Source organism: Achroia grisella, unplaced genomic scaffold (genome assembly GCF_030625045.1).
Source record: "Achroia grisella isolate CSIRO2021 unplaced genomic scaffold, CSIRO_AGI_Agris_v1 utg146, whole genome shotgun sequence".
Lineage (NCBI taxonomy): Eukaryota > Metazoa > Arthropoda > Insecta > Lepidoptera > Pyralidae > Achroia > Achroia grisella.
In genome coordinates this window covers 3,882,518-3,909,766 of record NW_026712636.1, presented here as the reverse complement: position 1 = coordinate 3,909,766, position 27,249 = coordinate 3,882,518, and the positions used below count along the sequence as shown (strand labels likewise).

The window sequence follows — 27,249 nt, the reverse complement described above, 5'->3', positions numbered from 1 at the left end:
CTAAAAACAGATTTTTATGATATTTCATTTAAATAACATGGTCATTTTCATTGTATTCTATATTGTAATCTGGCAATTTATCTACACGTTCTTAAAGTGAATGAAATAGACTTCTTTATTGTGATGTCTCATACAAAAGTTCAATTACTCAGTCAGTAAATGAATATAAAAATATAATTTATGCCCTTACAATAAGATTCAAAATATTTTGCACACACATACAATGTACTCAACTTATTTGGCATTTATTAATCTATTGTTGTTAAACTCATTATAAGTTTATAATATTATATACATATATTCTTATTAATTTAAATAAAAGCAAAAACATTTATAATCCAGAGCATCTTTTAAATCTGTGACAAACCTTTGACACTATTAATCTTGACATTGATGGACAGATTACCAACTGACAGCAAGTTACCTTCCTTCTTTTCTCTCCATTTGAAATTTCAATAGTTTTGAAACCAATAACCATAATTACTATATATTCGCAGTCCTAGTCCAAAATATCTGAAGAACATGGCTACATCCATGTTTAAATTATCTTCAGCTTTATTTAATTCCTCTAAGAACTTCAGATGTGTCGTGCGCCTAGTGGATAAAGCGAATTTCTCTACAACCAATGTCGTAGCGGTAAGTTGCATAATAGCTTTCTGCTGCAGAAACCTAAGTTTTGTTGATTACTAACTAGTATTCCTTTTCATAACATTACTAACTTTATTATTTGATCATAATTTAAACCTATAGTTCATTATAATGTAATAAATACGTGCAAATATGCGTTAGTTACAGTGTTGTCATGAAGTATGAAAAAACAATTTATCTACCGAATTAGAACTACTTTTTAATTGAGTTTCATCGATCTGAGTAAATTGTGAATGCTAGTGTGTTCAGAGAGATTCACTGCCTCAGGACATATGATCATTTTAATAATAAGATAGGCGCTCATATTTTTTATCAAAATTAAAAATCATCATCATTGCCTTGCCTTTATCCCATTATTTGGGGTCGGCATAGTATGTTCCACTGTTCTCTATCGGTCGTCATATCTGAACATACTCTTCTTTTATTCATATCATCTTTTACACAATCCATCCATCTTTTTTTAGGGCTTCCCCTCCCTTTACATCCATCCACATTCATATATTAAAAATGTCGCTTACTAAATACATATACAATTCAATTTGAATTTATTTGAATTAATGAAACAATACATTTTCTATGTATATAAAAATTCTTCTTCATGTATTATATTTTAGAGTGTTAGTGTGTGAAATTACCTACGAAGACAACTCAATACTCCAGATTGGCTACTCATGAGTGTATAACGGGTGCCACCTCATAACATGGTGTCCATGATTGTTCATGTACAATTATATAAAAGCAATTTTTGTTACTTACCATAGTTCCCTTATACTGTCTGCCATTTAAATAACATGATAAAATTCAAATTCAAAATATCTTTATTCATATAGGTCTATTACAGACTCTTATGATATGTCAAGTCTATCGTCAGTTCTGAATGATTTCGAGATGAGAAGAACTGACAAGAAACTATTCTTGTATGCTTTTCAAATGTTGTACATGTTTACAATAATACAGATTAATTATAAATTCAAATTTGGGAGAATAGAGTGACCGCCAGCATATGCTATTGCAAAATCAAAAAGTACAATCGGTGTTCGTAACCTAAATGATATGAATATATTATTATTATTAATTGCATTGACTCTGAGGTTATTTACATATACAAGTAGGTACTTTTTTGGGAAGAGTATTGTTCATACCTTATGTGACTGCTAGCAGAGTACCATGTCAGGTAGAACTTAACACATAGATTGATCCAACTATCTTGGGTCTAATCAGCTTTCATGTCCCACAAATTGATAAATGCAGTCTTAACATAGAATATTTGCCCGGCCCCAGTGCAGAACCTTATAAGCTGATCATGCACCAATCTCAAGAGCACTCCATCTGGTTAATGAGATATCTGTAATTTGTTCACTTGGCATATTTAACTGTACTGCCCCAGAGTTTCACAGAGCGGTAACAAATTTTATAGAGTCACAGTTTTAGAGTATTATTTGTATCTAAATTATTATTATTATGTTTGTTTCATATATCTCCCTTTTTACAGAGGTAATACATTCAAACACGGCCTTAGCCAAGCATGGATGAGTTATATGAGGATGATAAAAGATAAATTATTTTTATTATTATTGTATTTTCTGTATTTTTTTTGTCAATTATTGTTATTATAATCAGTATTACTATTAATGTATGTATTGCATAAGTTTATTCCTTGAGTGCATTGGTATTATACTGTACTGTACTGCACTGAGAGCATGTAAATAAATAAAATAAAAATAAACAATTACCACTGAAAATGATCATAGTTAATTTCTCTTGAATTCAAAATTACATAATATCAGACCAAAGGATCATCCTATCATCCTTCCCTATTAAGTGTTCTGTTAATTTTTTAATCAAAAATAATAAAAAAAACCTCAACACTGCAAAGAGCAAAAATACATTTAAAAAATAATAACTAATAGAACTTGGCCAATATAATAATAATAAAGAAGTGAGAGGTTTACTGTGAAGTGTAAGAAATCCTCTTTCTTTTGCTCACCATAACAAGATATTTATTATTTTTGCTTCTTTTAAAATATTATTTTTATAAAACTATTATGTTGTTGTTGATGAAAGTTGGAGCATCATTCCATATTAATTCATTAAAAAACTTTTAAACAAATGCTTTCTTTTGATAAGTCAATCTAAACTATCAGTTCGGAGAACAGTTTTAGCCAAGAAGACTTGACAGGAAACTGTTCTTAATATTTTCAAATGAGAGTACTATATATTAAGAATATGAAAAGGTCATGAATTTTACAAGGAGAACTGTCTCTCACTGCTTTGACCCCCCAGCGACACCAAAATTTTGATAGTATATTTTTATATGTACCCCTTGATAGTAAATTTTCCATAGCAAGACCGCTTCTTGCTTATTTCCCAAACAGAGCAAAATAAATAACTGTAGATTAAGCTGACTATATCTACAAAAAATATTGAAAAGTAATGATTTCATATTCCCCTGTTTTCTCCTCCAAAACTGAATGAATGATTTCTCGTAAATATTATGGGAAGTCTATGTCCATGTTTTGCTTTGTTTTCTTATATTTTCTAAGATAATTAAGAAAAAATTGAAAACATACAGTAATGGTAATAAAAAATATTTATTCTTCTCTTCATCCAGGGCAAACAGGGTAGTACGTTTATATTCCCTAGTATGTACTTTATGGTAAAAACTTTGCTGGGTTTTTTCTTAAAGATAACAATTGATTCTCCTTCTATGAATTCTCTTTCGGAACTTTAACCGACCGATCATTATATCATCCATATAAGAAAAAACGGTAATCCATCCACCGTTTTTTTTATATGGATGATAATGGAATGATGCACCCTCCTGCGTTAACCATTTACGCTGGCGGAGCACCAGCGGAGGATGATAAGCTGAGCATGAGGTAAATAAGTTAGTCCATTGTGGCAAATTACCAGGAATTTCTCACGATGGTGTATAAGGGGAACCGAGTGAAGGTCAACCTGACATGGTACTTTGCTAGCAACGGGATCATTAGATTACCGATTATATATATATATTTATAATAAAATATATTTCATAGTATAATAATACAATCGAGGTTACTTTGCCGCTATTTTATAAAATACAATAATTCATATCAGGAAAATAACCTAATAGGATTATGATAATTTACTGCTGTTTGTATATAAAACAATCATTTATTAGGTAGGTAGGTTATATATGATGTAAGAACTCAATTTAAACAGCGAATTGATAACAGAACATATCGCTAGCTCCTGTCGCTAACAACATTCAAAACGAATCAGTCCTCCTTTTACTCTCGGTACATGCGGTCGATTGCTCGTTAAAAATAAGTATAAAGCACAGAGTAATGTGAAATAAGTACAGTTAATAGCAGTGGGGGCAAATACCGGTTTGCCTTACGTTCTAACTCGCTCAAATAAACACTCTTTTTTCATTTGTTTTAAAACCGCAACCGTAATGCACTATTAAAACATGGCAGTATAAATAAAAAAAAAGAGTAATATTTGACATTCCATGTTCGATTTTCATTAGTGTTAGTCATAAAAAATAAGAGGTGACTGGCCAAAAATTATTTTCTTTTCGTGCAAAGGTGACTTAAAAAAAGTTATAATTGACTTTGGCGGGAACGTCTTGGTGACATTGAAATTTTTATAACTTGTTTTGTATTTTTTGTGTGTAAGTTATTAATAATATAATGGCGTGTACGGTGTGCATGAATCCCGATGGGAAACCGGTTAAAATGGTAAGTGCTTACAATTTGAACATTGAGAATTTTTATTACACGTTGAATATGCAAATAGTGTCAATCTACTCACACATTGGGATTTGGGAATATTTGGTATTCAATGTGATGCACGTTGACTCATGAATGTGAAGTTATTCGTGTTACTTAGGATGTTTACTTATAATGAAGACTAATCTGTAGAATAAATATTTATAAGAATATAGTCTATAGGTAAACAATAGAGTACATTCTGTACTAAATAAAAGAAGAAGAAAGAACGAGTTTTTCGTGGAGAAAAACGTTCCTATACGTACCCTACCTTAATATACTCTTCCAAAAAAAACAGTATTATTAAGGTTTCTTAAGGATTCGCAACGCGCATGTGACACCCATGGTGTTTCTTGCGTCCATGTGCTATAGTTACCATTTACCATCAGATAGGTCGTATGCTTGATTGCCACTATAGTTGTATATAAAAAAGGAAAAATGATCTGATTCAATCCATCATTTAAGTACAGTTCTTCTTTAAGTAATCTTAACTAAACCAAATGAATCGATAACATTGACTGATAATTCTGTCATTGACTAAGGAATATAGATTTATGTTGGTAGTATAATTCAAGAGCATAAAAGATGGGAAAATCCAATGCCATTGGTTAGGAATTATTTTCCAGAGTAGATCCGCTGTGTTGTAGATGCATGAGCCCGTTACCAGACGGATGTGGTGCCGTCACCACATTGGTTTGGTAACAAGTTCTATTTCAAGTGTTAGTGCACTTTATTTGTGCTTGTTCTAATAGTTAGTTCTTACAATATGAGGTTGATGGCACTTTATATTGATACTGTATTGTACATCACCAGTTCAATTAATAAGACTTATATTCTCCAGTTTCTATGACTATTATTTATAGCTTTTCTAAAATCGGTTGAACTAGCTCATACATACAAATACGTCCTGTCTTATTTTGAAATTAGCGTATATATTGACAGCCTCAGTTGTCAGCGGTTAGCGGTTAAGCACACTGCTTTACTTCCGATGGTCGCGGGTTCGATTCTCGCAAAGTGCAAACTTTTGTATTCATGAGTATGACTGTTTGTATCGGTCTGGCTGTTTTCTATGTATAATATGTATGTATCTACAATAAAATATCTAAGTATTTATATCAGTTGTCTAGTACCCATAACACAAGCTCTGCTTAAGATTAACTGTCCAGGGTTATTTATTATATTAATCAAATTGTATTGTACATATAGATCGTGATTTCATCATATAGTTCGAGCCAAACAAACACCGGCTGATGTTATAATTGAAAGATAGCAATAGTTTGTTTTTATAACAACCAAATAACTATACATATATGAAAATAATACACGATAAGTAGGTACTGTTTTATTTATAACAAACAAAATAACTGAGTATACATACCTATCTACTTTGAAAGTAATACATGATAAATACTCTGGGTTGTGCTATTATTGTTATGGAAATATATTTACTTATATTATGGTACTGAATGTTAGTCCGTTTGTTTATTTAGAGGATTTAACAAATTTCAGCATAAAAAAAGTCATTTCATTCCATTTAAGAATCCATAAGGTTAGTCTATGTTGATCCCTATTTTTAACGTGGGGAAAATCTCTCATCCCGTCCGTCCAACACCTACCACGGACGGATCTACCCGTCCGTCTCAGGGGTCGGACGGACGGGTACTATGAGACTCCTATCTAATAAAACCCTACGGCATTCTTCGTCGCTATAGTGCCTGGGTCACGGGAACGTGTTCGCAGGACTTACCATCACCTATCATACCATTGCCGTGCCATTACCATGTGATAATCATACCATTTAGTCCCAAATTAAGCTTAGTTAGAGCTGGTACTATAGCTTGTGTATTTTTGTAAACAACCATGGTTTTAAATGTTTGTATTATGCGGCGATCGAACCCGCGGACTAAGACGCAGTTAAACCACAAGACTACCGAGGTCTACTTCGGGAACTTACTGTAAAAATATGAGAATTATTAAAGATATGTTTATTAAAATAGTACTGCAATCGTGATGAAATTACTTTACATTAATTTCATTTTTTTATGTATATGGAACGGTAAATGAACTGACGGCCCGTTTGATGGTAGACTCTAACCATAACCTGTAATTATTTATAGATTGCCATGAATATGGTACAATAATGTAGGTTGGGTTTAAAATTTTCTCTCACATTTAGTCATTACATGCTTCAGTTAACATTTATTACAAAATAACATTATTTACATGTTTTACAACATATATGAACAGCACTATGACAGTACATTATCACATGAGACCCGCGATATCATATGCAATGCTATCCAGACGATGTCATGTCACCTCACTTATCCTGGATATTGGACCTTATTAATTGCTTGTTGTTTTCTAATTAGCCCAAACTCGACAAGCACAGAGCATAATCCATACTGTCATAGACTTTTTGTTTATGGATTATGGATTTATGGAGACTAGACTAAAGTCTTTACATCCTAAAAAGTATATTTGAAATTAGATTTTATTTTTTAATTTCTCAACTGAAGGCAATAAATCCACGCCAATGTTAATATAAACAGTCTCACAGTAGATATAAAAAATATGTTTGCTATTAGATTTTTTTTAATTGCTGCAACTGAAGTAAAGGAATCCTCGCCAATGTTAATATGATTTTTCTATTACCTTACAGAGAAAAGAGCGCGATACGTTTGGAGAATTGGATGTGCCCGATGACAAGCTGTATGGAGCGCAGACCGTCAGGTCTGTCCTGAACTTCCCCATCGGCGGCATCGAGGAACGCATGCCGGTAAATATGTTTTTTTATCATTGAACTCATAATCGTAATGTAAACGATTATCATATATAGGTGTCCGAGATACAGGCATGGCTTAGTTTAGACATTAAAAAAAATATTGAAGGTCAAAGGTAAAAAAAAAAGTTTTTCGCGATTTGCAGCAAAACGGTAAGTTTTAATTTATATAGTTTCATTCTTATTTTTTGGTCTAATTTGACCTGACTATTAATATATAGATTTAAAACAATAGGTGCTAATTTACGTAACGTTAGTTTCAATAGAGTTACAAATAACGTTGCGCGACTATTGTAAGGTTGTACAATTGGTATCCATTGCACAACCGGACTTGCAAACTTGACACCCATTATGCATTACCAAGGTGTACAGGCAGTGGCGGTCTTACCCATTGCGAGGCTCCGGGCTTTGTAATGCCCCTGTCCTACCTGAAAAGTAGGTGATGCGAATAATTGATGCAATTTAGTTGATACGTATGGCCACAGATAAGATATTTTTTTTTACTAATAACTCCTATTCCCGGATATTAAATTGAAGGATTTACTATAAAATACACTACTTATTTACTACGGAATACAAGAGTACTTTAAAACTATTCATACATTTTATATACGATTACGCATGTTTATATTTTTTTTTTACTTTTTAAATTTTTAATATGCTTTTTCATTTAAATAAAATATAAGGTAACTGCAAAAGTATCAGGTCGAATTCGTATCAGTGTGTATTTTATCTGACACTAGCAGCCCGCCCCGGCTTAGCACGGGCCCAAAATTTGAGGTTCTCCTTTTATTAAAACTGAGATATTTATTAGATACTAGCAATCGGTCTGGGCTTCGCACAGGCCCAATACTTGTGGTTCCTTATTTATTAAAACTAAAATATCTCCTAAAGTGGTCGTTGAATTCTAATGATGTAAAAGACGATTTTGTTCAAAACTAAATAGTTATAATATATTGTATTTTATAAGAATGATTACCATAAAAAAGGTTATAGGAAAACAGAAGTTATAGGTTAAAAGAGTTAATCTCAAGATAGACATATGTTAAGCGTACTCTTTTTTAAAACTTAAAGGATAACAATTCTATTATAATATTTTTGGGTAACTTCAATCATTTACGAAATGCACGCAGCGGAAACACTCAAAACGAATCATTTTTACAACATTTTTTATTGCTGCTCGGCTCCTATTGATCATAGCATGATGTTATATAGGCTCTGGTCTATATAGAAAGAATTTTAAAATCGGATCATCAGAACCGGATATTACCCTAAACAAACAAACATTTTATAATGTTAGTATAGATAAACTGAGAAGTGGAAATGTTCGACTTAGGTAATCGCAGTTTTCAATCAATCATTGTTTATACAAGCATGTCAATGTTGACTGAATGATAACGCAAGTTGGGGTAATCTGAAGAACTAACCAAACAGATAATTTACATATCAGAATATTGGCACTCATATTTAAAACTAAAGTTTGTTATTACATACTTATTTATTTTTTCTTTTGCACACAAAATTGTATCCATGGCGGACTTAATGTCTGATTGCATTCTCTATCAGTCAACCGTCGCGCTGATCAGATACAATAAGGCGGATTTTACCTGTTAACCGAGTGGGACGTATAACTACGTCAAACATCAAACTTTTGTGTACGTATAGGACATATGTATACCTACATTTTGTTAATATCTGCTCCGCCCTGGAACCTGGAGCGGGTGGAATATTTCCTATCAAAAATATATACATTAAATTATATTGTGCTGACGTATTAACACGTCTTAGTGAGAGGCAGTGGCCGTTGTATGCTGCATAATTAAAAATGGAATTCCCCAGTTAACAGGTTAATAATTAATATAAAAAAACAAAAGTAGATAAATACAGAAAAATAATATATATGTACATATGCAAACATAGTAATATACCCGTATAAAATGTATAACTACATAAATAAACAAATATATAAACTTATACATTATATACAAAATATATAAAATTAAATTATTGTTTATTATTATTATACCAGACCCGTGCAACTTCGTTTGCATCACACTTACTTGACATTTATCATTATATTTCGCATAATTTACATAATATATTTTTAAATAATAGCTTATCTGTTATTATGATGTATAAGGTACATAACTGTGAAGTTTCATCACAATTCGTTCAGTAGTTTTTGCGTGAAAGAGTAACAAACATCCATCCATCTATCCGTCCATACTCAGAAACTTTCGCGTTTATAACATTAGTAAGATTGTCATATTTGTTTTAAACTACATATATTTTTCTTTCTTTATATTCTTTATTTAACTAGAATAAAATTGGTAGAATTAAAATAAATTAAAAAAAAATATATATATTTATTAATTTTTTTTACACAATATATATTAACATAGTGTTTAGAGACACAGAGACAAATACAAAAGAATTGTCTCTATGTCTCTGAGGAAGAAAATAATGTTACAATAAACAGCAACTACTAAATTAACTGTATAGAAATGTATATATGTATGGTTTAATAAATACGAGCATATAACCATAAACTTTTTAATAGTCATATTTTTTTCTTGTACCACTCATTCGAAACGTAGACTCGAAACATCTTTAAAATGCCAGCGTAGTTGCACAATATAAGTTAAAAACTTAATTGTGTAACTTCACTTAATGATAGTCACTCACTAATACTCACTAAAATTATAAAATTAATACTTTCAGTACCCGGTGATCGTCGCTTTTGGTATTTTGAAGAAGGCTGCGGCAAAGGTGAACGTTGAATATGGCCTTGATAAGAAAATAGGTAAGTTTCATAACAATAAAATAACAATAACCCTGGACAATTCACACGGCGCCATCTAGCCCCAAAGTAAGCAGAAATAGTGTTATGGGTGCTAGACAACTGATATAAATACTTATATTACCTTTTTTGTAAATACTTATTAGAAAACACCCAGACTGATACAGACTCATGAATACAAATATCTGCACCATTCAAGAAATCGAATCTGCGACCATGGGAAGTAAAACGGTGTGTTAAACCGCTACACCGCCGAGAATGAAACCCAAACTTAACATTTATGAACATATGAGCTTTCGTCCTCTTGTGCACATCATATTTTTATCGCTGTCCCTACCACTAGTTCGGCTATCTACTTGAATTGAGAAGAATTGGCAAGAGACTCAATTAGTACATTTTTTAAGAAGATTGATCATATTACCACAAGCTCAGACTTGGGCTACCTTTTATATAAATGAAAAGCTAAAGCTTAAATGTGGAAACATAACGAACGGACGGACAGACTTTCGCATTTATAGCAAGAATAGTTTTACATCTATATTCATACTTTGTCATACAAGCCACTTCCGATACAAACGCTGTTTTTGTAATAATTCAATGACTTTAGTGTAGGTCGAGGTCAACACTAAGGTAGTTATGTTGCTTTGTTTACAGCGGAAGCCATAATACAGGCGTGCGAGGACGTCATATCCGGCAAGTTGTACCGCGAGGGTCACTTCCCTCTCGTCATCTGGCAGACAGGCTCCGGTACTCAGTCCAACATGAACACCAACGAGGTCAGTACAAGATATATACTGGCTGACACAAATGCTGTTTTGCCGTATACATTAAAATAGCTATTAAAAAATAGAGGTTGATGCTAGTAGGGTGAACATTTTGGGTTGTACGTATTTTTTAATAATACAAAAAGTAATAAAAATATATCAAAAAAAAAAAAGAAAAGTAAGGGGTGGATAACTTACCATACCATACCATACCATAAAAATAAGAAAAGGTTCTAGGTATAAATATATTAAAATTAATAATTCAAAATATACATATCCAAATACATACATACTTAAATATAAATTCATAACATATAAAAAAGCACATATACATATGATATTTATACATACATATGATATTTATACACAAATACATACATACTAAACACAAATCAACAATGAATAGTCCAGTGAAAGCAGGAGATTATTTTGATAATTTGCAATAAATTAAAGATGTAGGTATTTTTAATTACCAAAATAATTGGATAGATGTTTTAGTACCTAATTTGGATTTAAATGTAAATTTGGAAGTACTAGAATATCTGCAGGATAGGCTAGGTTCCTTTCCATAGACGCGCACTTGCATGGGTTGATTGATCTCAGGGTTGCCAACCTTATGATAGATATTTTTTATATTCTAAATATCGTTTTAGTGGGGACTGGGGGCCCTTTATATCCTCGGAGCCCTGGGTTTCAGCCCATAAAGCCCTTAGGTAGATCCGCCCCTGACAATACTTATTGCTAAGAATTAATAAATAAATAAGTAACATTTTCAGGTTATATCGAATCGTGCCATCCAAATCTTGGGTGGTAAACTTGGCAGCAAGGACCCTGTACATCCCAACGATCACGTGAACAAATCCCAGAGTTCGAACGATACCTATCCGACCGCGATGCATATAGCCGTGGCTCTGGAACTCCGCGATCGGCTCATGCCCGGACTTGTAGCCCTGAGAGACACACTGCTGGCGAAATCGAAGGCTTTTGATAAAATTATCAAGATTGGCCGGTGAGTAAATCCTGACAAATATTATAAACGCGAAAGTTTATATGTATGTGTGAATGTTTGTTACTCTATCACGCGTAAACTACTGAAAGGTTTTTGATGAAACCTTAAAGTAATATAGCTGATACGTATAATACATAATAACACATAGGTTGTAATTTAAAAAGATATTATCTAAATTGGGTGAAATAAATGTCAAGCAAGTCGGAAAACAATCTCATCTGTGAGTTATTCTGGAGTGCACTGCAAAAGACAAAATGTTTGCTGCAAATATATCTGAAATAGACGTAGAAAAAGTCATAGCATATATCTTGCAAAATTGAGAACCAAGTTCTATTGTGTATCTTGAGAAATGTTACATAAACACGAGGAACAATGTGACGCTGACACTTATTTGGGTCAGAATAGAATGGAAATCCGTTATAAAATAAACTTAAATTTAAGCACTTTTGAATAGATTTTTTTTAATCCATCCATCTCTATGGACGTTGTCTCATAATAAGAACCTGTGTGTTGCTCTTATGAATATTTGTTGTAAGTTTTCATTTTTAAGTTGAAATCTGTGAATACAAAACACCAATTAGCACTAATAGATTGAAGTTATAATATACTAGCTACTCGCCCCAGCTTCGCACGGATGTACATGTATTATATATATAAACCTTCCTCTAGAATCACTCTATTAAAAATAACCGCTTCAAAATCCGTTACGTAGTTTTAGAGATTTAAGCATACATACATAGGGACGGACAGACAGCGACGGCGACTTTGTTTTATACTATGTAATTATCTATTGTGTGTTGTGATCTATTATAATCTATCACAATGAAGCTAACAATTTGTAATAGAAATGTAAATGTCTCTGACCAGGACTCACCTGATGGACGCCGTACCGCTGACGCTAGGCCAGGAGTTCAGCGCGTACGCGACGCAGCTCACGTACGGCATCGAGCGCGTGTGCAGCACGCTGCCGCGCCTGCACTACCTCGCGCTGGGCGGCACCGCCGTCGGCACCGGCCTCAACACACGGCCCGGCTTTGCGGAGAAGTGCGCCGCAGAGATAGCCTCCCTCACAGGTATGTACTCCTGGTAGTTGAAGCGCGGCTCACGTACAGCATCTAGACCCGGCTTCGCGGAGAAGTGCGCCGCAGAGATAGCCTCCCTCACAGGTATGTACTGCTGGTAGTTGAAACTTGACTGCATATCCGTCATACGCGACATCGCCATCGGAGGCACGTTCTTATTGATCCCGACAACCCCATAACGGTAGGTAACCGCCCTACGGATCCACCAGTTCCGTCCCGACCCCACTTTTACACATATACACACACACAAGACACCGTCCTCGCCGGCGAAAACGACGACCGAAAAGAAGACGCGGCTCACGTACGGCATGTAGTACGCCGCCGCCGAGATAGCCTCCCTCACAGGTATGCGCTCCTGGTAGATTGACTGTAAATAAATACTTTCTCACCTTTAAAACAACATGTGATTTACATATTTATTTATTTTTAGGCTACTAATGGCACCTATTATAAATATTAATATCGTGGTGAAGTTTCAAACTAAACTAAATTATAAGATTCTTTCTAGACACCCAAACCCACGTGGGTTTTGGGTGGAAGGAGCAGATTCTTTCACTTGTAATTTGTCTCTAAATCAACACTTTAGCATACTTATTGACAGCCTTTGTGGTCTCAGTGCGCCGCCGAGATAGCCTCCCTCACCGGTATGTACTCCTGGTAGTTGAAACGCGGCTCACGTACAGCATCTAGACCCGGCTTCGCGGAGAAGTGCGCCGCCGAGATAGCCTCCCTCACAGGTATGTACTCCTGGTAGTTGAAACGCGGCTCACGTACGGCATCTAGACCCGGCTTCGCGGAGAAGTGCGCCGCCGAGATAGCCTCCCTCACAGGTATGTACTCCTGGTAGTTGAAACTTCACTGCATATCCGTCATACGCGACATCGCCATCGGAAGCACGTTCTTATTGATCCCGACAACCCCATAACGGTAGGTGACCGCCCTACGGGTCCACCCGTTCCGTCCCGACCCCACTTTTACACATATACACACACACAAGACACCGTCCTCGCCGGCGAAAACGACGACCGAAAAGAAGACGCGGCTCACGTACGGCATGTAGTACGTCGCCGCCGAGATAGCCTCCCTCACAGGTATGCGCTCCTGGTAGATTGACTGTAAATAAATACCTATGTTATTTACATATTTATTTATTTTTAGGCTACTAATGGCACCTATTATAAATATTAATATCGTGGTGAAGTTTCAAACTAAACTAAATTATAAGATTCTTTCTAGACACCCAAACCCACGTGGGTTTTGGGTGGAAGGAGCAGATTCTTTCACTTGTAATTTGTCTCTGAATCAACACTTGAGCATACTTATTGACAGCCTTTGTGGTCTCAGTGCGCCGCCGAGATAGCCTCCCTCACAGGTATGTACTCGACTGCATATCCAACATACGCGACATCGCCGTCGGAGGCACGTTCTTACTGATCCCAACTTTGTGGTCTCAGTGCGCCGCCGAGATAGCCTCCTTCACCGGTATGTACTCCTGGTATCTTACCTGTAAATCAACACTCACATCCGTAGGGGCCGTCCGTTAAACACGTGATGTTTTCTAGCATACATATATACTACTATACCCCTCCTTGTTATATTTCGTGTTTATTCGAAATTCTTAACTTTCCCTGGTTGGGGGTACATGGTGACGTTTAAATCTAACTTAAATTATAATTGTCTTTGTAAGTACATATGTTTTTGTGTGGAAGGAGAGGACTACTTCACTTGTATGTGCTCCTAGTAATTTGTCTGTAAATCAACACATTAGCATACTTATTGACGATCTTGGTGGTCTCAGTAACCCGCCGAGATTGCCTCCCTCACCGGTATGCGCTCCTGATAGTTTGTCTGAAAATCAACACTCGACCACCCTTAAAAAAACAACACATGATTTATTTATTTATTTTAGGCTACTAATGGTCTGTATTATAAATATTATTACATGGTGAAGTTTTAAACTAACCTAAATTTATTTTATTCTTTGTAGATACTAAAAGTTCACATGTTTTGGGAGGAAGGAGGAGACTCCTTCACTTGTATGTACTCCTAGTAATTTGTCTGTAAATCAACACTTTCCTCTCTTATTAACTTCTCCGGCATCGGTCGTTTAGAAACGGCTAAAATGTCCTACATGAATAACATTATTTTTAATTTTTAATTTGCAAAGAAAAATCTCGGGATATTAACAAGTTTCATTTATTTTTATTGAGGTCCCGTTATCTGTAGTTCAAGATATCGGGGTTGAGTTCCTATAATAGACAGACGCATGATTGTAATATATCACTTATATTGCAGGTATCCCATTTGAGACTGCACCTAACAAGTTCGAAGCGCTCGCGTGCCACGACGCGATGGTGGAAGTATCAGGCGCTCTCAACACTGTCGCCGTGTCGCTCATGAAAATCGCCAACGACATCCGTCTGCTGGCTTCGGGCCCCCGCTGTGGTCTCGCGGAGCTGCTGTTGCCTGAAAACGAACCTGGATCCTCTATTATGCCTGGTAAGATACATCCCATATACAGGTTTAGTTGGAAAGGGTATAACTAAGGCATATATTTTTTATGGACTACTCTAATGCTGTTGGCCGCAGCCGGCCTGTACAGCTTTACTTAACTATACACTTAAGTATTTAAGTATATATGCCAGCTGCCGCCAACAGCATTAGAGTATTCCGAAAAAAAAAATCTCTTTTTGTGTGTAACCGTAACGCCAAATACATCTTTGAAATTTGCTAAGTATTTATAATTTATTTACCGTAACGATGAGTCGTCGAGTACCTGTACCCACTCGTACATATATATATTTATGGTATTGTGCAGGTAAAGTGAACCCGACACAGTGCGAGTCGCTGACGATGGTGGCGGCGCAGGTGATGGGCAACCACGTGGCGTGCACCGTCGGCGGCAGCAACGGACACTTCGAGCTCAACGTGTTCAAGCCCATGATCGTCGCCAACGTGCTGCGCTCCATCAGGCTTATTGGTATATAACTCTTATATTTAATATATATAATAAATATTGTAATAATATAATATAATAATAACGCTACCGTGGTGAGGTAATATCACCGCGCTACAAAAATAACAATCAAACTATACAATATGGTCCAGACTCAGCATATGCTGTGACAGTAAATATCTTATCTCATCTTGCAGGTGATGGTTGCCAGGCGTTCAACAAGAACTGCGCTCAAGGCATCAAGGCGAACGAGGCTCAGATCTCCAAGATCATGCGCGAGTCTCTCATGTTGGTTACAGCGCTCAACCCGCACATTGGTTACGACAAGGTAAGGCAGTTGTGTTAAAAAATATATCATACTAACATGTCACGGGATCTTCAAGTTTTATTTAAGACTAGCTGTGCCCGCGGGTTCATCCGTGTAAAATTTATAGCCTATATATTATTCTGATGTATAAGCTATATTACTATAAAGTTTCATCAAACGGGATCTTCAAGTTTTATTTAAGACTAGCTGTGCCCGCGGGTTCATCCGTGTAAAATTTATAGCCTATATATTATTCTGATGTATAAGCTATATTACTATAAAGTTTCATCAAAATCCGTTCATTAGTTTTTGCGTGAAAGTGTAGCAAACATCCATCCATCCTCACAAACTTTCACATTTATTATATTCTTTTGCCCGCGGCTTCGCTCGCGTTAAGAAGTATTATTATTAGGTATAGTTTTTGCGGCTTTACACTATTTTATCCCCTTAGGGGTGGAATTTATCAAATTCCTTTCTTAGGGGATGCCTACGTCATAGTAGCTTTATGTATGCAAAGCTCAGCCCGATCGGTTTAAAATTGACAAAGTTACATACAAAATTTCATCCCCTATTTTATCCCTTTGGGGGTAGTAATAATCAAATCCTTTCTTAGCGGATCCCTACGTCATAACATCTACCTGCATGCCAAATTTCAGCCCGATCCGTCCCGTGGTTTGAGCTGTGCGTTTATAGATCACTATGTCAGTCACCTTTGAGTTAAATTTATTTAGTTTAAGATAAACGATAAATTAATAAATTAATTTGACGTTCTCTGTGATCTAGCGGTTTAACACACCACTTTTACAGTGCAAATGCAAACATTTGTATTTATAAGCAGAATTGTTTGTATGGGTGGGGCAGCAGAATTGTATTGTTTGTGGGTCTGGGTGTTTTCTATGTCTTATCTATATACAAAATAAATATTTATATCAGTTGTTTAGAATCCATAACAAAAGCTCTGCTTACCTTGTACTTTTAGACTAATAACATAGCGTCATCAACTTGATGACGCTATGTTATTAGCCTAGTATAAATAAAAATAAAAAAAGACAATTATTGTTAGTAACATGGACTATAACTAAAGACGAAATACTAACTAAAATAATATCTAAAAATCGGTCAATTGCTATCCAACTATAATTATTATAACACTACACATACAACTGTCAGAATGGATTCAATGTTATTTAAAATATGTTATTTATTATTTTCCAGGCTGCACTGATAGCCAAAACCGCTCACAAAGAAGGTGGCACTCTAAAAGATACGGCTATCAAACTAGGCATCCTAACAGCGGAACAGTTCGACGAGTGGGTGAGACCTGAGGAAATGTTGGGACCTAAGTAAACTGTACAATAATTACTAGGGCTACGTTACTATATTCAATTTTATATCAATATATTGTGTATTTATAGAAAATATCCAACGTGAAGTTCAATTCAAACGGAATTGACTATGGTTTCCATGTTTTTTTTTTCTTTTTTTAAAGTTCACAAGAACGGGACTTTTATAAAACCTTTACGTTTTTAAAATTGTATTTTTTTAAATTTCTTTATTTTATTTATTCACATTTTATTTTACTGGTGCTATACTATGTTTTGACAGTCTCGGTCGCCTAGCGGTTTAGCACACCGCTTTACTTCCGATGCTCGCGGGTTCGATTCCTTGAACGGTACAAACCATTTGTATTCATGACTATGACTGTTTGTATCGGTCTGGGTGTTTTCTATGTATGTTACTTATATATTTATAGTAAAAATATATCTATGTATGTATATCTAGTATCCATAACACAAGCTCTGCTTAGTTTGGGACTAGATGGCGCTGTGTGAATTGTTCAGGGATATTATTATTACACTAATAAAGCCAGTTTTAATACATCACGTTACATACGTGATATAAAATGGAAATTTCTCGAATTCATACAACTTCATCGAAAATGCAATCTTATTTTTAAATCCAATGAAATATATTAAAATTTAAGAACAAATACTGACAAGTTCTAAATAATAAATATCTGCATTTAAGTTACCAATATGTGGCATAAGCATTCATTGTAAATAACATTGCATGACAGTTTCTATTGCTGTCTGTTTATATCACGTCTTGTGTAATGTTTTGGTCTGAAATTGAGATGTTAAATTATTTATTTTGTTTTAGATTGTTTACTATTTTGATCTTATTAAATAATGCGAATATTATTGTGTAGTTTTATTACCTTGGATATTTTTTAAGATTCAAGCACTAAATGGAAAAGAAAACTGTTTTGATATGTGTATATATAATATCAACAGCCAATACGAGAGACCGAAGTAGACTCAAAAGCCGTGTCTGCGTGCAGGGGCGGATCGTGAATTTGTGGGGCGGGGATACCTAATTATATTACTCAACTAAAAAAATACACAGGCCAAAAACAAGCGACAGGGAATTCCTTGTTCCGTTCGATAGACGCGCAAATCTATTGGTTGATTAATCTCCGAGTTGTCAATCTTATGTTAGGTTTTTTAAACAAAATATCGCCTATGGTTTTTAGTGGGGGTTGGGGGATTTATAGCAACGGGGCCCTGGGCTGCAGACCATAAAGCCCGTAGGTAGATCCGCCCTGTCTGCGAGGGTACTTCAGTCTCGCATATTTCAGCCGTCAAATAGCTCGCTTTATTACGGGTGTCACATGTACACCTAGTACACATGTGTACTAACTAGGTGTCTGCAGTGCAGCTCATGTTAGAACTTAGCATTAAGTGGGCAGTCAGATTATTTCTAATTACAAATACATAGCAAAAACTGAAGTGTTCTTAAAGTAAAATCTATGATTGTATGCAATATAATAGGCAAATATTACAAGGATTATGGATAGTAAAACATTCTCATAAATAACTGGTTCGTAAGTATAAAAATGGCTGAAGATGTAAAAAGAAAGGATTGATTTTAGTTTAACTATTTTTGAATCAGGTATATATTTTTTAGAATTATAAGAATATATAATTTCTCAAGATTTTATGTATAAAAATTATAACGACAAAATACTTATGTTCTCTCTCTGTATTCATATGGGACTTAGGACAAAGGTTTAGAAAAAAAAAATCATCAAAAATGCTTCAACTACATTATAATATTTAAGTTTTACATGATTTGCACAATACAAAGTTTAATACTTCCACATTTGGTAAAATCTTTGGTACAATTGTTTTAAATTGATAATATTTATCACCCAATGTCACTTCATTAACAGTAACTTCACTAATTAGTCATTATAAACTACCTAAACATACAGTGAATTTGGAATGTACACAATAATCAAGAATACAAGTTAGAATTTTATAAAAATCATTACAATAAATTTAGAGAATAAAATTCGGCTAGGCTCCTTTTATATTCATTAATGCTATTTGCTTAAAAATTATTTACATTTTTCATAAATAAATTACTTGTATATGACGTAAATAAATAAAGATTGGAATGTCAAACAGCTAAAATAATTTCAAATTAGTAATAAATGACCTAATTAAATGTAAAACCAATACTATTCTATATTATGCACTATGGACTAGAATATTAGGCTAGCACATCAAGTAGTGCATGATCACTTGACCATGGAAGGCATTGATTATGACTATTGATTATGTATAAAAGTGTATTCTTAAAAAGTAAATAGTTACATGAATACATCCTTAATATTCTGGAATTGCTTCACAGCGAGATCTACTGGCAGATCAAAGTTATGAGGGGTCAAGCGATCAAGACTCTGCAGAGTATCTTGAAAACCTGTATTTACAATATAACTAGTTGAAGAGTAATAAGAATTGATTAGAGATCGAGTTTTTAGTATGATATTTAACCATAATACCAATTTATGAGAGTTTAAGGCAGCACAAACTAAAGCTTTGAAGTGAGCATCGTAACTCCTTTTGTATGGGGTGTGTGTGGCTATGATGCCACCAATGGTGCTCAGCAAACTCTGTTTATTAGTTATAGCGGTTCCCCCAACTATATCTAAGTTAAAGCTTTGACTTAATTTCCTAGCTGGAGTAGAATTGAATCTATCTCCATCATTCAAATCATAGTAACGTAATATTAGTTCCCAAATATGAGGCGCTTGAGAAGTGGATGATCTTCTGACAGGAAAGCAGCCAATGATTGGTACTAGAGATGATGATTCTGGACCCACCAACCCGTGGTGGAGCAAATCCCTCAAGTTAATAGCCAAGTGACGTCGCACAGCTGTAGTCAGTGGTGCATCATTGATGGTGATACCACCTTCCTCTGATTCACTATCATAACTGTCAATGATTGTGTGGGATGCCCTGTCACGGGACACCAAATGGAGCACAGCATCTATTGACATTTCCAGTTTAGCTCGTAAATTACCCCAATGTGCAGTAATAGTTGACGATTTCCTATCAAACTTTTTACCTTCATTTGGAGAACAACCAAACTGCGACACCGTAAAGATTTGTATTAATGTAGATGCTTTCCTCATCAGGTTAATAGTCTCTGTTTTAAGATCCTCATTAACTTTGCTTTTATGGAAATTCTTTTCAAAATTATTTGTGTTAACCTTTTTTGGCTCTGTTTTAGTTTTGCCATTCTCTCTCAGTTCCTCCATTTTCATTAAATCAATAAATTTCTGCATGTCTTCGACATGTACTTGTAATTTACTAATAATCTCATCTTTGGATAGCTGCCGATCTGCGTACTGACGGACGGCGCAATTAATTTGATGTCGCAACTCATCCGCGCTTAACGGCTGACATCCTTCATCAAGACTTTGGTCAATTTCACTTCTTAAATGCTCTATTAATACCCTATGTCTACTATCACCCTTTGAACTAGGATTTGCTACAAACCTCTCCAGTTCTTTCAACTGCGCTTTCAATCTTTCAATGAAGTGAGCTTGCTTTACGCGTTGTTTCCGCATTTTCTTTTCCAACTCCAAACATTCACTGCAATTGTCACCTGAACTGCCCTGTGGTGCTGCCCGCGTGTCCGTGACTCCTCTAGACGTAAACTCTTCCAGAGCTTTAAGCATAACATCTTTTTCTTCAGCGGGCGCTTTCAAAATTTGTCGCAATCTGAATTCAACCTGAGCTAAATGAGACGTTAATGAAAACACTGATGAAGATAGGATTTCCTGTTCTTCTTCAAGTGCATGCAGTCTGTCACCGGAAACTTGCTCGGGGGGCGTCTCTTCACACAGCAACTCCTTGGGAGCACCCAAGGGTTCGCGTCTTGGTTCCTGCCATATAAGTATCTCGTTCTCATCATAATCGCTGTTGTTATCCATTTTTTGTGATTTAATTTACATTAATGAGTAAACCAATCCATTTTTCTCGTTTTGTTTATTTATTTTTATTGATTAGTGATTACTAAAACGTGTAGAAACATTAATATAGATTTAAGTAGAGGCAATGAACGAAATTGAATTGTATACACTGATCAATTGTATACCTACGTCATACGTACGAGGCGGAAAGACGTCACATTGACGTCAAGAATGAATGAAATGAATGAATTACTACCACTCATGAGCGGCACATACAAAATTTTATTATAAAACGATATCTATACATCGGATCAGTATGCGATACACAGATATTAATTGATATGCAAACCATGACAAACCTATATGTATATTTTAATATTAATAATAAAAAATATGACGTGCACAAGAGGCCGGAAGGTCCATAGGACCTAAATAAATAAATTTTAGTTTGAGTTAATAAATACATTTTTATTATTGAGATAGTAATAAAAAAAATATGACGTGGGTATCAAGGTGTTAGAGTATCAGTGATATCTTTCGAATATGGATACAGGGTTGGAGTTGGCAACTCCAAATTTGAAAATCAGGAGTTGAAGTTGGAAAAACCGGGAAAATTCAGTTCAATAATAGAGTTGCAAAGGTTTAATAAAAATGTAGTGAAAATAGGTGAAATGATATTAAAGTAATTAAAACAAACACATAGTTTTTTAATATAAGTTGTATTGGAATAAAATGTTTTTTTTATTTTTTAATTTGTCTTTAAAACCCAGGACGCTGATAAAATTATTGAGGACGTCACAGGACACTACAAAAACTACGACTTGTTCTGGGAAAACAGAACGTTTGGTAATTGTAGTTTATGAGGTATGAGCGGACACTTCAGCTATGGAGATATTTATGGGAAGTTCAGAGCCTTAGGCGCTTTTCGTATGCTCTTCGTCTATGACTGTACAGGTTACTAGAATAATACTATACCTATGATTTGTATAAAAAATTAAATTAGTGAGGTGCAACTTGATAAGCTTTTTATTAACATCACAATATATTTACATATATATAAATGTTACATATTAATTTGCTTTCGTATTTCATGAAGCACTGATACTAAAGATATAATTTTGTTTTGAAAATGTTGGTTTTGTGCTCTTAGATTTTGAATAATTTGATCTTTCTTTATCATTTTTTGACGCATTTTAGAATACTTTAGTATTAATTTCCTTGTATTTGTATTTATTTTAAGTTTCGATTTCTTTGATGACATTGATGTAAACTGTTTCGTGGATGTAGTTTCCGATGTGAGTGGTATAGATGATACCATGTCTGCAATATCTCTGTATACATAAGAAGATGCTGTTCGCTTGGGTTTGAACTTCACCTGTAAAGAGAAAAATAGTTAATATAGTTAGATTTTACAAAGGTCAACAAATCTGTTTATAGTCTGAAAGACTGATTGCATGATGACTGATGTAAAGGAAAAAAATATAATTAGAATTAATAAGCGGCTAAAATGTCCTACATGAATAAATTCTTTTTTTAATTTTAATTTGAATATATAATAGTTAACCTGGTTTTGTATATGCTGTATGTAGTATGTAAAAATATATATGAAACTATTATATGTATATGAAGCCATTACTTCCTGCCTATGCTAAATCAAGTATGCGGGTAGAATACTGTAACACAGGATGTCCTAGTATAAGTTCCATACTCTTATTGCTGCTAATGTATACTCAGATCAATCCATATAGAAATGTTTATTGTATGTAAATAGTGTTGTTATATAACTATATATACCCACCGGTATAAATTTTGTTGGAATGGCACATTTCATTAAAAATCTCTTCTTTCCTATTCTACGGAAATATTTATCATCAAAATGTTTACTGCATAGACATGCATGTTTTGTGGGAGTCCAGTTAGGACGATCGATTAATCTTAGCCATGTGTTTTGTGCCTTCACATCCAATGGAATCCTGAAACCAATACCAATATAACAGGTAAATATGCATATATATATATGCCGGGTCATTATGTTCCCTAAAATATGGTTAAGCGCAGTGATGGCTCGCTCATCTGTAAAAGCCATTACATAATGACACAATTATTAAAATTTAAATATTGTTTTATATTCTTTGAAATTGGTTATCCAGATTTTCGATTACATGGAATACCCCTGGTTTTATTTGATACGGATAATCGGGATTCTATATAACTGTTGAGTCTACGCGCCAAACTGCGTTATAGCTTTCTATACTTATAAAACTACCGATTTTTTTTTTAACTTTATCGATAACTAGTAGGTATGGACAGCTCTAGTGAAAAATAAAAAATATTGTATTTTATTTAATTAGCGTTCATTTTGCCTGAAATATGGTTTTATAGGTTTATGTATATTAATTTCATGAAAATCATATAAAGTGTTCGGCTCTAGAATCTCAATGGCAATAATAAATACAAGAATATAACTACATTTACCTGTGAAAAGTTAATTTGTCTGGATTATTGCGCTGCGTCGTGCAACATTCTATCACTGAACATGTCACCATAATGGCAAAGTAATATTTTTGCAAATATAACTACGATTCCACAAAAAAATATAACTTTTCAAAGATTCCCATAAAAAATAATATTTACTAGTGCCGACGAACTGTCAAACTTTACAAATCCATAGTATTTTTTTTTTCTTGTTTAGTTTATCCATAAGACGGCAACGGAAACTGTACTCATACAGCCATCCATAGATCTCATAGTGCATATTTGTCAAACTAAATATAAACTAGAAAAGTAAAGGAAAACAGATCCTACAATAGAGTGTGCATAAATTAAGGGATAAAGGACTAAGTGAACGGGAGGAACGAAAATGGCATTAATCCATTTATGTCTACGATTTCATATATATTTTTAAAAAGAACTAAAGCACTCCTGTTTTTGCCTAAAATTTGTGAAATGTTCAATTGTATTTGTGTGCATAGATTTAGTATGAAGGTTTTTATAATATAAAATATACGAGCCTGCCTCAATCAAAATAATTTGTGTTTGAAACAATAAATCCAGATTTTTTTAGCTAATTATTTTTAGTGGGCTCTCATTGTTACAGAAGGACTCAGTACATACAGTCATTGCCTTCAATTCACTTTAGTTTAACTCTGTTTAGACTGTGCACAAATCAATATGTCAAGTACTTTGACTGTATTATTAAAAGTGATTTTTTTAGTTTATTCTTATCAATAAAAACCTTATTACATATCTGCGCCATCTATTGAGGAAGTGAAGACATTACTAGCATAGGGACATAAAAAATAATATTTTTAACGCCCTCTAACGGGAGGTCTATGATATAACAAAGAATACAGGATTGTTTAACTTCAGGATAGTTTACGTTTATATGAATTGGACAGTAGTTTATGATGGAGATGGAACAGATTGGAATATCTAAGATAATCTAGTTTAATAAATGATTATTGTAATTTACATACATTTTAATTGATATTTTACTTACTATTGTTTTTCTAAATCATTATATGGTTGCCATTTTTATTTTTCTTCTGTTTTCATAATACCTGTATGTTCAATATTTAAATCTGTTTCTTTTAGGTTGCCTTGAAAAGATTACTTTTAGCAATGAGGGCGTCTTATTGTAAGCATGTATGTGTTCTATAATATATTAATTATCTTTTCTTAATTATATGTTACAAGTAAAGTATATTTTGTCTATCTATCTGTTTAAAAATTATTATTTAAAAGTATAAAACATATATTTTATTAGGAATAGAATAGAATAAATATTTAGATACTTTTTTATTTAAGTATATGGGAAGGAACTTGTTAGTAATGTGGCCTAATATCATTGCTAGCAATGTACCATGTCAGTTTGACCTTCAAGTGGTTCCTATTATATGATATAGCTTGAAAATAATATATATTACTAGCTGACCCATCAAACGTTGTTTAATAAATTATAATTGGAATTTTAAAAAATGGGGTTTGGAGGTAGAAGGGTGAAAATGTGTGTATTTTTTAATTACACATAATAATAAAAAAAAAATTATCTAAACGATAAAAAAAAAAATTGCGGTGAGCCACATTAAGGGGCTTAAAAATTAGTTATAAACCTATTCTCAGGTCTACTGAATTTATATAAAAAAATCATCAAAATCGGTCCAGCCGTTTCGGAGGAGTATAAACACGAAATCTGTGACACGAGAATTTTATATATTAGATAATCCGGAGAGGCTCAACAAAAAGGGTAACTCTGGTTTAGATATAACGGACAAACAAGTTAATCTTGTACCGTGGGAAATCGATTTAGCTAATTTATAATTGGTAAAGTTAACCCGCCAGTTAGGAGTCGGGTGGGGCTTAGCATCTATATATAGATGTCAGTTGGTATATACTCCAGGTAGCCGACTCCACTTTCCCAAACAATCGATTTACCCAACGCTTCGTTTCCGTAAATAAGAAACGGACACAAAAGTTGCAATGTTAATTATTATTTATGTAACCAAAACTTTCACTTAAGTTCATGAATTAAGAATAGGCTATATATTTATAGATATATAAAAATGTATCCCTACTTTCCTTTGTCATCATTATTATTATGTTTCTCAAACTCAAGTAACATTTTACTCGAGTTTGAGGAAGATAAACAAAAAAAGATGAATTAAATTTTTTGTTTTTGTAAGGTTCTTATAAAAGGAAAACATATAATAAATTTGTGCATACAATTGAAAATATCAGATACAACCTAAAAATCGTTTCGGCTAAAAAGGCGATTTGTCTTGGTTTTGTATCATATACTGCGTCCGCGTAGAATTTAACTTTATTTTTCTAAAATATAAGTATCCTAAGTTACTCCCTATTACATCAGTTACCTGCCAAAGAAGTCCCGTCAAAATCGGTCCAGCCATTTTGGAGATTAGCCGGAACAAACAGAGAGACAGACAAAAATTGTAAAAAATGTTATTTTGGTCTATGTACCGTATTTATATTCATATGCATGTAGTAAAAAACGGTTATTTCAATATTACAAACAGACACTCCAATACTACTCTCTCCAATACCACTACTGCTCCTACATTATCCCTAATTTTAGAATCCTATGTAGTACCTTATATTTCTCTGTTTAATCTAAAATGGCGTCTTTATTCTTAGTTTCAAAGAATAAAGATGGCCCCAATAACGAAACCTACCGAAAGCCGTCTCAGATGATATGGCCACGTAATGCTAAGACTACCCCAAAGTAAAAGAGGTAGAGGACGTCCTCCAGCCACTTGGTGGACCAGCATGAACAAGCTTATCGCTGCAGAAAAACCCGACCCGACAACCCAGGACATTTTGTCCTGGCGCTGGAAAATTAGGATAAAGTGGTACAGAGCTAAGAGTAAGCATAAGAATCTATAGAGGCGTGTTTATTCTTTGAAACCTTTTGTTTTTAATTTCCAGAACACAAAGTAAAAGTAAGTAATGAACTTTATATCCAATTTTCGCACGGTCAGCCCCATACATACCGACATCATTTTCCCCTGTCCAAATATAACTAGGGTTGCCATTTTATCATCATCATATATCCCACGATTTGTCCTAGTTTGAGAGGGCATCCGGGGAGATATATATATATATATATATATATATATATATATATATATATATATATAAAGTAAATCGAACGGTTTATTAAAACAATTTGTAAGCAATTGTAATAAGATTCTGTTTTGTTAGTTACATTTAAAATGAAGATATTAAATAAAAAAGATATTTATGAAATATGTAATTAACTGTTTTTTATTACACTACTGCTGACCACGCGAACTTCGTTACATCTCAGAATTAAATAATATGACATGGCTTTCTTGAAGTTTCATCCGTCATACTCGTGAACGGGTG

General features: G+C 34.1%; 3 protein-coding genes across 4 annotated transcripts; 1 reads left to right on the top strand and 2 right to left on the bottom strand.

The window, feature by feature from the left end:
• The first annotated feature begins 424 nt into the window (after positions 1-424).
• Positions 425-18,298, top strand: LOC131855671 (fumarate hydratase, mitochondrial-like). Of its 2 annotated transcripts, none has more exons than XM_059206974.1 (10): positions 425-636; positions 7,066-7,182; positions 9,907-9,988; positions 10,640-10,761; positions 11,526-11,758; positions 12,626-12,831; positions 15,136-15,339; positions 15,659-15,820; positions 15,994-16,124; positions 17,319-18,298. In XM_059206974.1, the coding sequence occupies exons 1-10, from the start codon at positions 523-525 to the stop codon at positions 17,448-17,450; spliced, it is 1,503 nt and encodes a 500-aa protein (XP_059062957.1). In that variant the 5' UTR covers positions 425-522; the 3' UTR covers positions 17,451-18,298. The 2 variants fall into 2 exon arrangements, with proteins under 2 accessions (XP_059062957.1, XP_059062958.1); XM_059206975.1 differs by lacking the exon at positions 425-636 and adding an exon at positions 3,933-4,373.
• A 906-nt stretch (positions 18,299-19,204) lies between these two features.
• Positions 19,205-21,540, bottom strand: LOC131855623 (RUN domain-containing protein 1). The gene has a single exon (XM_059206913.1). It carries the CDS (start codon positions 21,385-21,387, stop codon positions 19,759-19,761), a length of 1,629 nt encoding a protein of 542 aa, XP_059062896.1. The 5' UTR covers positions 21,388-21,540; the 3' UTR covers positions 19,205-19,758.
• Positions 21,541-22,410: 870 nt separating this feature from the next.
• On the bottom strand, positions 22,411-24,020 carry LOC131855659 (THAP domain-containing protein 2-like). The gene is made up of 3 exons (XM_059206956.1): positions 23,842-24,020; positions 23,165-23,339; positions 22,411-22,741 (listed from the first exon to the last, which is right to left on the bottom strand). The coding sequence occupies exons 1-3, from the start codon at positions 23,910-23,912 to the stop codon at positions 22,430-22,432; spliced, it is 558 nt and encodes a 185-aa protein (XP_059062939.1). The 5' UTR covers positions 23,913-24,020; the 3' UTR covers positions 22,411-22,429.
• Between the last annotated feature and the right edge of the window lie 3,229 nt (positions 24,021-27,249).

Bases quoted from the DNA above. Each gene is read 5' to 3' on its own strand.
- LOC131855671 (XM_059206974.1), top strand. From the start codon at position 523: ATGGCTACATCCATGTTTAAATTATCTTCAGCTTTATTTAATTCCTCT. The intron at 10,762-11,525 runs GTCAGTACAAGA...TAACATTTTCAG, and splicing joins CCAACATGAACACCAACGAG to GTTATATCGAATCGTGCCAT. The intron at 15,340-15,658 runs GTAAGATACATC...GGTATTGTGCAG, and splicing joins TGGATCCTCTATTATGCCTG to GTAAAGTGAACCCGACACAG.
- LOC131855623 (XM_059206913.1), bottom strand. From the start codon at position 21,387: ATGGATAACAACAGCGATTATGATGAGAACGAGATACTTATATGGCAG.
- LOC131855659 (XM_059206956.1), bottom strand. From the start codon at position 23,912: ATGGTGACATGTTCAGTGATAGAATGTTGCACGACGCAGCGCAATAAT. The intron at 23,340-23,841 runs GTAAATGTAGTT...TATTGGTTTCAG, and splicing joins GACAAATTAACTTTTCACAG to GATTCCATTGGATGTGAAGG. The intron at 22,742-23,164 runs GTGGGTATATAT...TTCTCTTTACAG, and splicing joins TTCCAACAAAATTTATACCG to GTGAAGTTCAAACCCAAGCG.